This window comes from Ursus americanus, chromosome 10 (genome assembly GCF_024610735.1).
Source record: "Ursus americanus isolate L20-20 chromosome 10, mUrsAme1.1.p, whole genome shotgun sequence".
Classification (NCBI taxonomy): domain Eukaryota; kingdom Metazoa; phylum Chordata; class Mammalia; order Carnivora; family Ursidae; genus Ursus; species Ursus americanus.
In genome coordinates this window covers 56,204,630-56,217,321 of record NC_142136.1, presented here as the reverse complement: position 1 = coordinate 56,217,321, position 12,692 = coordinate 56,204,630, and the positions used below count along the sequence as shown (strand labels likewise).

Genomic DNA, 12,692 nt, shown 5'->3' with positions numbered 1-12,692 from the left:
TACTAGCGACCAAAAAACCCCATTATCTAAATTTTCTGCTGCTAAGTTAAAGAACAGATTTGTTAGCCTTTCCACCCAAATTTTAATAATTCTCCTGACTTTATCCAATTTCCATGGATGAGTTTTTCAGTGAGTCCTAACCCTCATTTGAATTTAAATAAGGAGTGAAGAAGCAAGCAAGTAACACAGATGCTAGTTTTCATTATCTCCTTCTCTCTCCCTTTTGTGTAAATAGCAGTGGCCCTTCAGATGTCAAACTCAGGTCTACGGGAGTTGTAAACTGCAATGCACACAGGTCCAGCAAGAAATGTAAATAAAAATGGGCTGAATATAGGATAAAAAAGACTGTAGAGATATGACAAATGTTAAATCCTATTATCACATTCAAAGAAAAGATTGAAAAAGCAGACAGAAAAGATCTATAACAAAACAACAGTTAGATTCACAGATTTCTTTTTTTTTTTTTAAGATTTTATTTATTTATTTGACGGAGAGACAGCCAGCAAGAGAGGGAACAGAAGCAGGGGGAGTGGGAGAGGAAAAAGCAGGCTCCCAGCAGAGGAGCCCCATGCGGGGCTCGATCCCAGAACGCCGGGATCACGCCCTGAGCCGAAGGCAGACGCTTAACGACTGAGCCACCCAGGAGTCCCTAGATTCACAGATTTCTTAAATAGCAACAAAGAGAACCAGGAATAGTAAAGTATGATCTACAAATATCTAAGAGAAAGTAAACATCAATCTAGACTAAAGATTCAGCTAAACTATCTTATAAAAAATAAGAGTAAAGATACCTTAAGACAAAAAACAAAACAAAAACCTTATAAGTTCACCCCAAACTATCCCTCACTAAAGGAATTATTAAAGTATGTATCTGAGGAGGAAAGAAAATGAAATCAGAAATGAGGTCTAAGTTGCAAAAAAGAATGATGAGCAAGGCAAACAGCAAACATGAAAAAAATCTAGAAATAACACTACCAAAATAATATAATACTACCAATATCTAATTTGGAGGGTTGAAAAAGGCAAGAAGTAAGGTAAGAGACAAGGACGTGTTGGTTGGGAGATATTTTTTAAAATTCTCAGTATTTTAACTTTTAATTTCAAATTTCTTTGTCAAGATAACACAATAATAACGTTTCATTTATGGCTTACATTAAAATAGGAAATCAAATTTTCTGATGGTTGATCACTTGCTGAATTTAAGATCATCATTAATTGTTGGATAGTATTCATAACAGTCCTGGACAAAAAAAAAAAAAAAAAAACAGGAAGAAATATTAAGCAATGAAGGAAAACAAATAAACAAAATGTATCTTTTTCACAAGTTAAATCAATCTTTCAAACTACTTCCTAATTATCTTTAAGAAGTTCTCTGAAATAAGACTTTACAAAACCCTTAGTGTACTGTTGCTTACAAGGAATGACATTTTTTTTCCTCTCATTCTTTTTTTTTAATTAGCATACAATGTATCATTGCTTTCAGAAGTACAAGTCTGTGATTCATCAGTCTTGTACAACACCCAGTGCTCATTGCATCACATGCCCTCCTTAATGTCCATCACTTTATCCCATCCCCCCATCCCCTTCCCCTCCAGCAACCCTCAGTTTGTTTCCTATGATTAAGAGTCTCTTATGGCTTATCTCCCTCTCTGGTTTTGTCTTGTTTAATTTTTTCCTCTCTTCCCCTATGATCCTCTGTTTTGTTAATCCCACCTATCAGTGACATCATATGGTAATTGTTCCACCCACATAGTTGCAAAAGGGAATTACATTTTTTTTAAACCATTAAGAAAGAACATGTTCATAATCACTAAGCTTATAATTGAAGAACTGATACATTTATTTACTAATAAAACTACATTTCAATAAAATATTAATTGGCCAAATTAATGATATTTTAAGAAGAAAACATATAAACCGGTATCAAAATGATAATTTTTTAAGAAAAACATTATTACAATCAAATATTAAAGTTTTTCAAATAAAAATGGTAGGCTATATCATAATTCAAATGAAGAAGCATGTGACTTTCCATTATAGAGGTCTTCAGATGCAAGCGTACATAATTTTAGAAGTCATCACTGTGAAAGCATGAAATTGGGTCAGTCCCTTAAGATTTCTTTAATTCTGTAATTTTGTGTGTGTGTGTTGTACAGTAAATACTAATGTTCCAATTTTGGAGTATCAGGACATTACTACTGTAGGTACTGTTTACTGATGCAAAGAAATATAGAATGTTTATGGCTGAAAGACTCCTTAAATATTATTTAGCAAACATGCTCAGTGAGCATTTTTTTCTTTTTTCTAACCTCAGTAAGAATTAGAACCGATGTCATTTGCTCAGCTTGGAAAAAAGAACTTGTCTTTAAGTCTTTTAACCTCTTTGGTGAAAGTTGCCATTTAGGAAAAAAGATGACAAATAATCCTGATATTTTTTTTGTATCTTCCTTATTATTACACCAAACTATTGTACCTCTCTCAACTGATATTTTTACTTCCTCACCTTTCAAATATTATTGCTTCTATAACTTTTATATCTTCTAATCCACTTAAGCCCACGATGTCTAAAGCCACAAATAACTGCTAACAGCAAAAGATCTTTCCCAATTGTTCTGACACTTGATTTCCTTGACGTATGTGACACTCAAACACCTGCTCTTTCCTAAAATTCCCTCCACCCCTTAGATTTTTTGGCTCCATTCTCTGGGCAGCCCTCTCATTCTCTTTAATTAGTATTTAAATGCTAGCATTCTGGGTGTTATACACAACTAATGAATTGTTGAACACTACCTCAAAATCTAATGATGTACTATATGTTGGCTAATTGAAATAAATACATAAACACATAAATACATAAATAAATAAATACATGCTAGCATTCTTTAGGGCTCAGCTCTTAGCCAGCCATTCTTGCCATTATACCTTTACTTCAGGCAAACTCATCTATTTTTATGGTTTTAACTTTCCTGAATGATTCTCAAATCTGTAAGATCCGTATATCCTACTACTTAGTACTTCTTCGTGTCCCATAAATGCCTCATGAATAATATTCTAAGTATGAATTCATCAAATATTTATCAAACCTGTTCTTGTTCCTTCATTCCAATTGCCTACTCTTGGTTCAGATCTTCAGCATTTCTCAGCTGAATTACTGCAATAGAGCAGTCCAAGGATTTTGACTCACTATGTGTATGGCAGTAGGGTCTAAGCATCTGTAGTTTGGAAAAAAACCTCCTCAGGTTACTCTAATTTGCACCCTTGGTTAAGAACCACTATGACAGATTGACAGGTCTATTTCTCACCATGTCCTCCTTAGTCCATCCCCTCACAAAATACTACCACATAAACTTTCAAAAATCAAGTCTAATTTTATCCTTACCCCTATTTAACACCCATATATAGCAACAGGCCAAATCGGGCACAAGCTAAAGTCCAAACTTATGAGTATGGCATATGAGGCCCTTCAGGATCTAGTATTCACCCTCCTCTCCTGCCATTTCATCTTCCTATTTAGTGAGTCAATACAGAGCTGCTAATAGTTCCACAGACACATCGTGTTGTTTTATACTTCCATGCCTTTGCACATGCTATTCCTACTCCCTAAAATGCCAGTCTCCTGTGTCACAGACTTTCATGTTTCAAAATTCAGTTCAATAAAGTCCCTTCTTCATAAAGTCCCTTCTGTGCCATCTCATTGGTTTGTCAAAAGTTTATTACTATATTTTACACTTCTACAGAAATGTATCTTTATATGTCTGCATAGTCATTTGAAAAATATTACTGATTGCCCACTATGTACCAAATATTACCCTAGGTCCTAATTATTAAATGGTGAACAAAAAAGTCATGGTCCACATGATATCAAACTTAAAGGCTACTATGGGTATTGGCGAAAACAAGCAAACAAACAAATTAATTTTTAATTACAAATTGTGATATACACTATGAAGGAACAGAACAGGATACTATGAAAAAGAAGAATAAAAGAAAACACTTCAGAGAGAAATCTTTTAAAAAGTAATATTTGTGCTGAACCTAAAGGAAGAGTACCTATTGGTAATTCACAGAAGCAAAAAAAAAAAAGAAGGAAGAGTTTCAAGAAGAGGGACAAGCAAGTGTGGAAGTTCTCAAGTACAAAAGAAGAGCCTGGAGCATTCGGGAAACTAGCTAGTACATAATGAGCAGGAAAACAAGATGAGCTTAGAGAGCTAACAGAAGCTGGATCATGTAAGGTCTTGTAGGCACTGTGAGGGAGTCTTGTAGGCACTGTGAGGGAGTCTTGTAGGCACTGAGAAGGAGTGTGCTGCAACAGGAAGCAGTCGAAAGGTTTGACAGCAGCATGAACATGATCTGACTCAGATTTCTAGAATATTATTCTGGGGCTCTTTGGAGAAAATATTTGGTGCGGGGAGAGAGGAACAGAGAGGAGAGTAGCAAGTAGCAAGATCACTTAGTAGGGTACTGCAAAAAATCCAAAACAAAGAGGAAGAGATCCTGGACAAAGGTGGTGAGAGTGCAAATGGAGGACAGGAGAGGGACTAGAGATATTTTAAAGGCAGAGTCAATAAGACTTAACAGCAGGTTAGATGTGGGAAGTGAGGAAAAGGACAGAAAAATGGTTTTAATCCCTCTAATTTGTATGCAGAGCAAAGGATGATGATATATTTTTTTCCTTTTTTATTTACTGAGATGAAACACATTCCCATTCTAGGTTATATTCCTTAAGGTCAGGCAGAACTAGGTTTAATAATCATATCCTCAGCAACTAGTAAAATACCTGGCAGGGAAAGAGCATTCAATATATATTTGTTGCATGTATATATAAACATATAACAGAACAAACAAACAAACTCAAAGTACTATAAGGCATGAAATAAATAATTATAATGAAAATCAAAAGTAATAAAATTCATACCTAACTGGAGTCTGTGGAAGAATCACATTCACCTCTTCATCAGAGTTACTTTTTCGTGGCGTTCTCTGCATTTCAAAACTAAATAATGATAAGCAAAGTCATTCAGATTGAAAATGCACAATTTGTTTTTCATGAGTCAAAAGAGCAGTAGTATATTACTTGTTGCCTCATACCATCATACAAAATGGTAAGTCAATAACAGAAGAGATAGGAAACAGATGATACAAAAGCTGCTTAAACAAATAAAATTTTATGTTTTTCACCATTGTTTTTAAGTTGGGTTTCTTCCACTAGGTTTATGAAAAACAGGGTTACCAATCATTAACAATTTTTTAAAAGTGGAAGTTAGATGTTATCTCTAGATGTTAGATGGTATTATGAACCAAGCTGTTCAGTATTAAAAAATACCAAAGTCCAAGTTTTTCAATCATTATGCCTTCCAAAAACTTTACTTTGACTTAAATAAAATTTGAAACATGTTATTTGTGTTTAACCTACAAATTATATATTTTTTCAGTTACATATTAAAAGATTTCATGCTAAAGACATAAAATTAAACATCTTTATAATCATTCAAATTTTTTTGTAATTACTCTCAATCATTCCTACTTTAGAATTCTACATAATTCAAGAGAATATACTTTTATATTAACATTTAAAAAAAAAAAAAAAAAAGAACCAAGCAAGTAATAGCAGATGAAAGGGTGGGAAAAAGAGACCACTACTTAAGTAAAATAATTACTTCAACAATTCTTTTAGTGTACGTTTTAAAATTAAATTCAGCTTAATAAAAAAAATAGTTGTTATAGAGGACAATTCACATTAAATCTCTATTTGTATATTATATGCTTAGAATACTGTTCACCTTATTATTAGCTTTATAGAAAGGCATTTGAAGTAACTTATTATAAATGATAAAGATCATGAAGTTAAATAAAAACCTATTTAATCTAACTATATTAAAATCAATCTATAGCAAAAGCATCTCAACAGGTAAAATCAGACCACGTACAATACCTGTCTATAGGATCAGCCTGAAGAGTTTTATCATGATCCAGAAATAATCTTGCATCAAGATCTTTGTTTTTAAGGTAAATCTCTTCATATTGTTTAGAGAGACTTTCCACCTCAAAAGAAAAAAAATACTGATGATTATCCTTTTCATATCATTACAACTCTCAGTCCACAGAAGTATAGATTTAAGAATCTTTGTACATATACTTCATTTTATAATATACAGAGTTCACATGCAAAAAAAATAAAGCGTATCTAAAAGTGCCATTAAAAATTGCTATTTTTAACTCTAATTTTAAACCAATTTTACACATGCATCTCACTTATTAGAATTTTATGTAGATGATCACCAATAACACAAAACAGTAGGTATTATTATAACCACTTAATTGCCAAGGTCCTCCAAACATCCCATACATCTCTCACTTCTAATCTTCCACTATGCTTATCAATATAAAAATATTTTTCGAACATAACAAATCTCTTGATTACATATTCTCCCTACCTTTTTTAAATCGTTTGATGCACTCTAACTCCCTTTAGTTAAGTGTCTTGGACAGGAGCATTTGCTCAATTAATTGGCCCAATTAATATATTTGCACAATGTATTCCTAATCTCAGATACTTCTTCATTTGCTAGAATCTGTAATTCTTTTATAAGTCCTGATTGATAATTTTCTAATTTAAAAACCAATACCCAACAGACAACTATTCGGCATGACTTCTACTATGACTTTTTTTTTTTAATCAAAATTTTTATTTATTTATTTGTCAGAGAGAGAAAGACAGAGTACAAGCTGGGGAAGCTGCAGGCAGAGGGAGAAGCACGCTCCCCACTGAGCAAGGAGCCTGATGTGGGACTTGGTGCCAGAATCCTGGGATCATGACCTGGGCCAAAGGCAGTCACTTAACCAGTTGACTGGAGCCACCCAGGCACCCTTCTGCTATGACTTTTAAAGTCTGAGGGTTTCTAACCTAAGAGAACTAAAATTGCATTTCAAAAAGAGCGGCAGGAAGAAATCCAGTTAAACGTAAATTTTTTGACAAGTTTTAGGTATTTAAGGTAAAACAGTCATTCGGGTTAAGCTTAATCATTGTTCCTGCCTGATCTTAGTGAGGCACTAATTATCAGTCATTTATTTGATTGGCAGCTATTAGTGCTATATGAAAAATGCTGGGGTAAATGTAAGGTTTATCTTAAGATTTCTATTACATCCTATGTAATCCTTTCTAAAGGAAGAAAGATTACAATGAGTGTCCAAACTTCTTTAGAGCTCTGAACAGCCCATATTTTGGTATATCAGTTAATAAGAAAACTCAGTAATACAACGTTTGGCCCCTTTTCTTGCCTCTCTAGTCTATCTCACAGGTCTTCTGCCCTGCATCCCCATCTTAACGAATTAGTTGGAGTTCACTGAACACACCGCACTATCCCATATCACTGTCCCTTTGAATCTATAATTTCTAACACTGGAAATGCCATTTCTCATAAAGCTTATTCAGCTCAGAAATCACACCTCCAAACAGTTTTCCACAAAACCTATATGCCCCACTTTGGATTAGGTGGCCCTCCTCTGAGATATCACAGCAACTTGTGCATACTTCTACCAGACTCCTGCTAGTGTTCTCTTTCTTTGTTTTTCTCCCACCAACACCTGAATGACAGAGACTGGGAGTTAATCTCTTATGGATAATATCTAGCACAATGCCTGCCATATATTAAGCATTCAATAAATAACTGTTGGATGAGTACGTTTATTGATTCAAGGACTAGCCACGAATTTAGGTCACAGAATCAGCAGACTAGATATCTGATTTCATGTCTTTTGGTCTTGGTAACTACTGCCAGGTGCTTCTAAGCATCCTTTTCATCATTTATCTAAGCATCCTTTTCTCCACATATTTCGTCTTACCACATAAAGCTCTCAGTTGTTCTGTTCTCACTGAAGAGCAAGACATTTAAGGCAAAATGTGAAAAGAAACAGATAGATGGATGGCACACCACTAAGGTAAAACATTTCTGCAATATAATCACAGCCGTTTCAACTGAATGTATTTTCAATTAAGTAGTTTAAATATCAAGAGATGCTTCACAATACAGTGATGCCGGTCATGTTGGTGGCCTCAGTCCGCGGATCCTACGCTTAAAGATGCAGAGCAAATTAGAATCAAATGTGATTGTGCGTATTTAGTTATACTTAAATATGGCGGCATTCAGAAATTCAAAAGCCTACACTTTGTTTTTTGAACAATTTCAGTACAAATAAATTTTTAGCACAAATTACAAATGCTGCTTATTTATACACGTGAATATATATTCAAAAGGTTTTTGTTACTTATATAAAGTTGGTTCACCAAAATTCTACTTAGATTTCTTTCCTTGGACAAAAAATATTTAATAAAAAGTAATTTTAAATTAGACAGTGGGGTGTCTGGGTGGGTCAGTGAGTTAAGCATTTGCCTTTGGCTCAGGTCATGATCCCAGGGTCCTGGGAGTTGGGCTTCCCTGCTCAGCGGGGAGTCTGCTTCTCTCTCTTCCTCTGTCCCTCCCCCTGCTTGTGCTCTCTCTCTCTCAAATAAGTAATTAAATCTTAAAAAAAAAAAAAAAGAAATTAGACAGCTACTCCTCCCTCCCAAAAGTCCCCAAATACATTAACTTTTTACTAATTTTCTTTCAGATTACCTCTGGAAGTCCATTAGAAGCTACAATTCCAAGAGAATTCATAAAAGGTATGAAATTTTTGAAATAAACATTTTTCACCTGAAAAAGATAAAGTTACAACATAGTCATTAAAATAAAAAAACTTAATCTTTGTCACTATTAACCTTAGAATGAAAGTGTTAACTGACATTTTGATCAATGACTTACATTCAACCTAGTGATATTTATAATTAATTCAATTATTTACTTTTTAACTTATGTGAGGCAGATTTCAAGTCTTAGAATGGAAGCAGAGTAGAGAACTATTAATGAAATAGGATTTATAAGAAGAAAACCCATTGAAACCAATTTCAATATTCTACATTTAACAGATGATAAAAAGATGGCTCAAAAAAATTAAGCAACTTGACCAAAGTTACACAGCTAGGACGTGGCAGTGCTAGAATTAAAACCCAATCTATCATCACAGTCAAGTCTCTTCTCATCTCTATACTGTTTCCGATTTCTCCCTCAAGCGTATTTTTAGGCACTTCACACTCATCATCTGATAGCTAGCTTAGGAAACATCAAGTCAATTATTTTAGCATAAATTCAGGAGAATAGCCTGTTTTTACAAGAAAATTATTCCACACACATAAAGAATACCCAGTAATTCAATTCAAAATCAAATAACAATATTTTGTAGAATGATGCAGTTCCATAAAAAAGCATGCTACATTTATTTAACATGGATAATAAAGACTGTAATCAGGAAACCTGGAGTTACATTCCTGCCTGTTTTATACTTCCAGTGTGTTACAAAATTTTAAACAACTTACTTATTTTCATTTAACTTTTCCAAATTTGAAGTCTACATTTATTAAGGTGGAAATAATATCAGTTCATATCTTCTTCAAAATAAGTTGCAAGAATGAGGCTCCTGTAACTTATTAATTTTGTTTTTTAATTAACTCCCATTTAACTGGAGTATTTATAAAGTAGGTAGTTCTAGTTAACCATTTAGTGTTAACTAACCAATAATTATATAGCCATTAATGTAACTAACCAATAGTTATATAACCAAAAATGCTGTATCTAAATAATCAAGTGTCAATTAATGTCAATTACTACCATAGTTATTAATCAGCTATACTTTAAAAATCATTCCTATATTCTAAATTATAAAAAAGAGTTATTTAAAATGAAAAAAAAATTTTTATGACTTATTCCTGATTTTAGAAATGAAATTTTAGAAGTAGTTCTGAAACCCAGAGAATTAACAACCGGGAATTAGAAAACTGCATTTATGCATATTCATTATCTTGAAGGACTTAGCAATAGACTGGATTAAAAAAAAAATTTCAACTACGTTTGTGAGCTTACTGGCAAAGATTACTTGTGAATCTAGAAAAGTAAAAAAGTAAATATATATATTTAAGGTTGATACATCTACAACCACAGGGGTATATCTATATCTTTATTGAAACTGACAAAAGCCACAGTGTTAACATTAGGATATCCTGACAAATCATTCCAACACTCTTAAACTAGATTTTGAGATCATACTCCATTCCTTCCCATAATTGACAGAGAAATTTCAAAGATGCAACATTTCATACAGCTATCTATCTGGTGGTAGTAAACTGTGGACTATATAACAATGTATGACAGAAACAGCATAGTACACTGAAAGGAGCAACTGGTAGCAGATTTCCCAAAGTCTAGCCCCGTTAGTAGTTAGCTATCAGTCTCTAGAAGTTCATTTACTCAGCACTAAAAGGAGGTGGAGTACATTATTCCTAAGACTCCTTCCAATTCCAACACTCTGGATTCTATGAACGAGATAAGCAATTCCAGGGTTTTCATGTGTATTCTCTACCAGCCATTAACATCTAGTGTAATATTTGGAAAGAGTGTATAGGTTGAACAGAAATTTAATGCTGATATTCCTTATCATTAAACCAAAGCACCACGGTTTTCTTGGCAGGGTATTTTAAAACATTAGGAGTTATCAGCAACCACAGAGGAATCAAAGAACAAATCCATTTGAAAACTACTGCCATAAAGATGTACCTTTTCAGTGATTCCTGAGTAAGGGAGCTACTCTCTTTAAAATCAAAGTAACTGAACATGAAAAATAAATTTTTTCTAAATATTTTCCTGCAAAAGAATTGGCACTAAGTACAAAAGCAAGCTTGTCATGAAAGAAGTATATACTGTTAGGAAGAACTTACATCTAAATCTACTTCATTTTAAAGAAATCATGAAGTTAAATTACCTCATCTATATTACATTCATGTTCTTTACAGAGAACTTCAATAATTCTTGTATCATTTTCTAGTTGTTTTGCTATCCGTGCACTCCTGTTCTGACCTCGCCTTGGTGTTCGAGGTGAACCATTAAAAGGTATTACAGCTGTTTCTGTAAAAATGGTAAATTAGATAAGAACAATTGCACATTCCACTGTATAAAATAATGAAGTATTCTAACTTGGGAGATCAGAAATAATCTTAGTAACATTCTGCTACTTTTATTTATTAGGCTTCATTAAAGGCTAACAGTTTCATCTATTTATTGAATATCTATTTTAAGTTATGTACTGATAATAGTTTTTGCTATTAGGCAAATATGGAGAAGGCAAGGGAAATAGCCAATTTATAAACTAATTCTAAATGTATCCTACTCAATTTGTAAGGAGAAAAAAATGTTTCTATCTTAAAGAGTCTTAAAAAAGGTATTTATGGATTCAGTTACTAGACATAGTATAAAAGTAAATAAATTTAAAAAGTTTGAGCAAATACCATAGTAAATAATGCTTTTTTTAAAAAAAGCATATAAATATTATGTGATAAAGGGTGATTTAAAAAATATCTCCTGTATTATTTTGAGTATTGCCAATTCAAACTGAAAATGAATTCAGCTATTAAAGAGATAACAGATGACTAAGTATGAAAAGTATTAACTGCCTCCAGGACTGAGCAACAATTTATAGGAAATTGAGAGAATACAGGAACATGTTAAACTATACAACAGGATGCGATCAGAAAAAATTAAACCACGAGAAACCCCACAGAATAAACCACCTAATTATTTAATAAATAAGTTATAAGGAAAAAAAGAGAGAGACAAATGGAGAAGGAAGTTTTTTAAAAGTCTCAAAAGTGTATCAACCAATCATAAGGTATAGATCTTATTTAGTCAACCTGTGAAAAAGTTTTAAAATCACTTTTATAAGACAATCAAAAATCTGAACACTTACTAGATATTTGGTGGTATTAGGTTAGGAAACCATTAAGTGATTTTTAGGTGTGACAATGGTAGTCATCATGCGTTTTAAAGAGACTATCTTTTAGAGATACATATTAAAATTTATAAGGATGAAATGGTATGCAAAGATGTGCTTCAAAATAATATAGTTGATGCAACTGGGCAGCAAATGGGGCTACAGACTGACCATAAGTTATATGTTGAAGGTAATTTAAGTACGTGGGGCTTATTATACTACTGTTTACTTTTGTATTCACTTGAAATTCTCCATAATAAAAAGTTCATTAGAAGTTTACCCTACTCAGTCAATTTATCACCTCATCCTGGTTTCTCTTTAACATAGCACTTAGAGAATTCAAATGTACTTTCGAATAATCCGAAAGAACAAAACCTGTCAACCTAAAGTAACATCCTACATCAATTTATTAAACTTATAACCTTGAAAAAAAGTGAGAAAAAAAACATATAATCCTTACAGATTCAGAATTTTTTAAAATATATTTGTTTTCTATTTTTTTTTCTCCCATTCCGTACGTGGTTTCTGCTACTGACCTTTTTCTGTCAAACCATGTTAAACACATTTTTCAAAATTCTGCTCCAACTTCATTTTCCATGGGGTTATTGTTCAAAAAGAATAATTAGGCTTCTGCTTTTCAGGCACTTCCAACAACACTGAGACTTCCATGTTTTGATCTGTCCTCTATTATTTTTAGTATTATTAATACTTCAATGATTTTAGGGACCAAGAATTCAGTTCAGCCTTAGTTAAGTTTATATTTTTCTGTGATATAATAAGTGATTTTGAAATTCTATTCTTAATGCCACCAAAAGAAACAATTCCATTCTAAAAGGAAT

The 12,692-nt window shown here is 32.9% G+C and overlaps 1 protein-coding gene across 2 annotated transcripts in view; it reads right to left on the bottom strand.

Moving 5' to 3' along the window:
- Positions 1-12,692, bottom strand: part of RB1 (RB transcriptional corepressor 1) — a 151,875-nt gene that overhangs the window by 82,351 nt on the left and 56,832 nt on the right. Inside the window, exons 8-12 of one of the 2 annotated variants that reach the window (XM_045796812.2) lie at positions 10,849-10,991; positions 8,613-8,690; positions 5,933-6,042; positions 4,916-4,993; positions 1,153-1,240 (exon numbers count right to left, since the gene is read on the bottom strand). In XM_045796812.2, coding sequence (XP_045652768.1) covers positions 1,153-1,240; positions 4,916-4,993; positions 5,933-6,042; positions 8,613-8,690; positions 10,849-10,991 — 497 coding nt within the window. The remainder of the gene's footprint in view (positions 1-1,152; positions 1,241-4,915; positions 4,994-5,932; positions 6,043-8,612; positions 8,691-10,848; positions 10,992-12,692) is intronic. The other variant, XM_087865149.1, reaches the window with a different exon arrangement.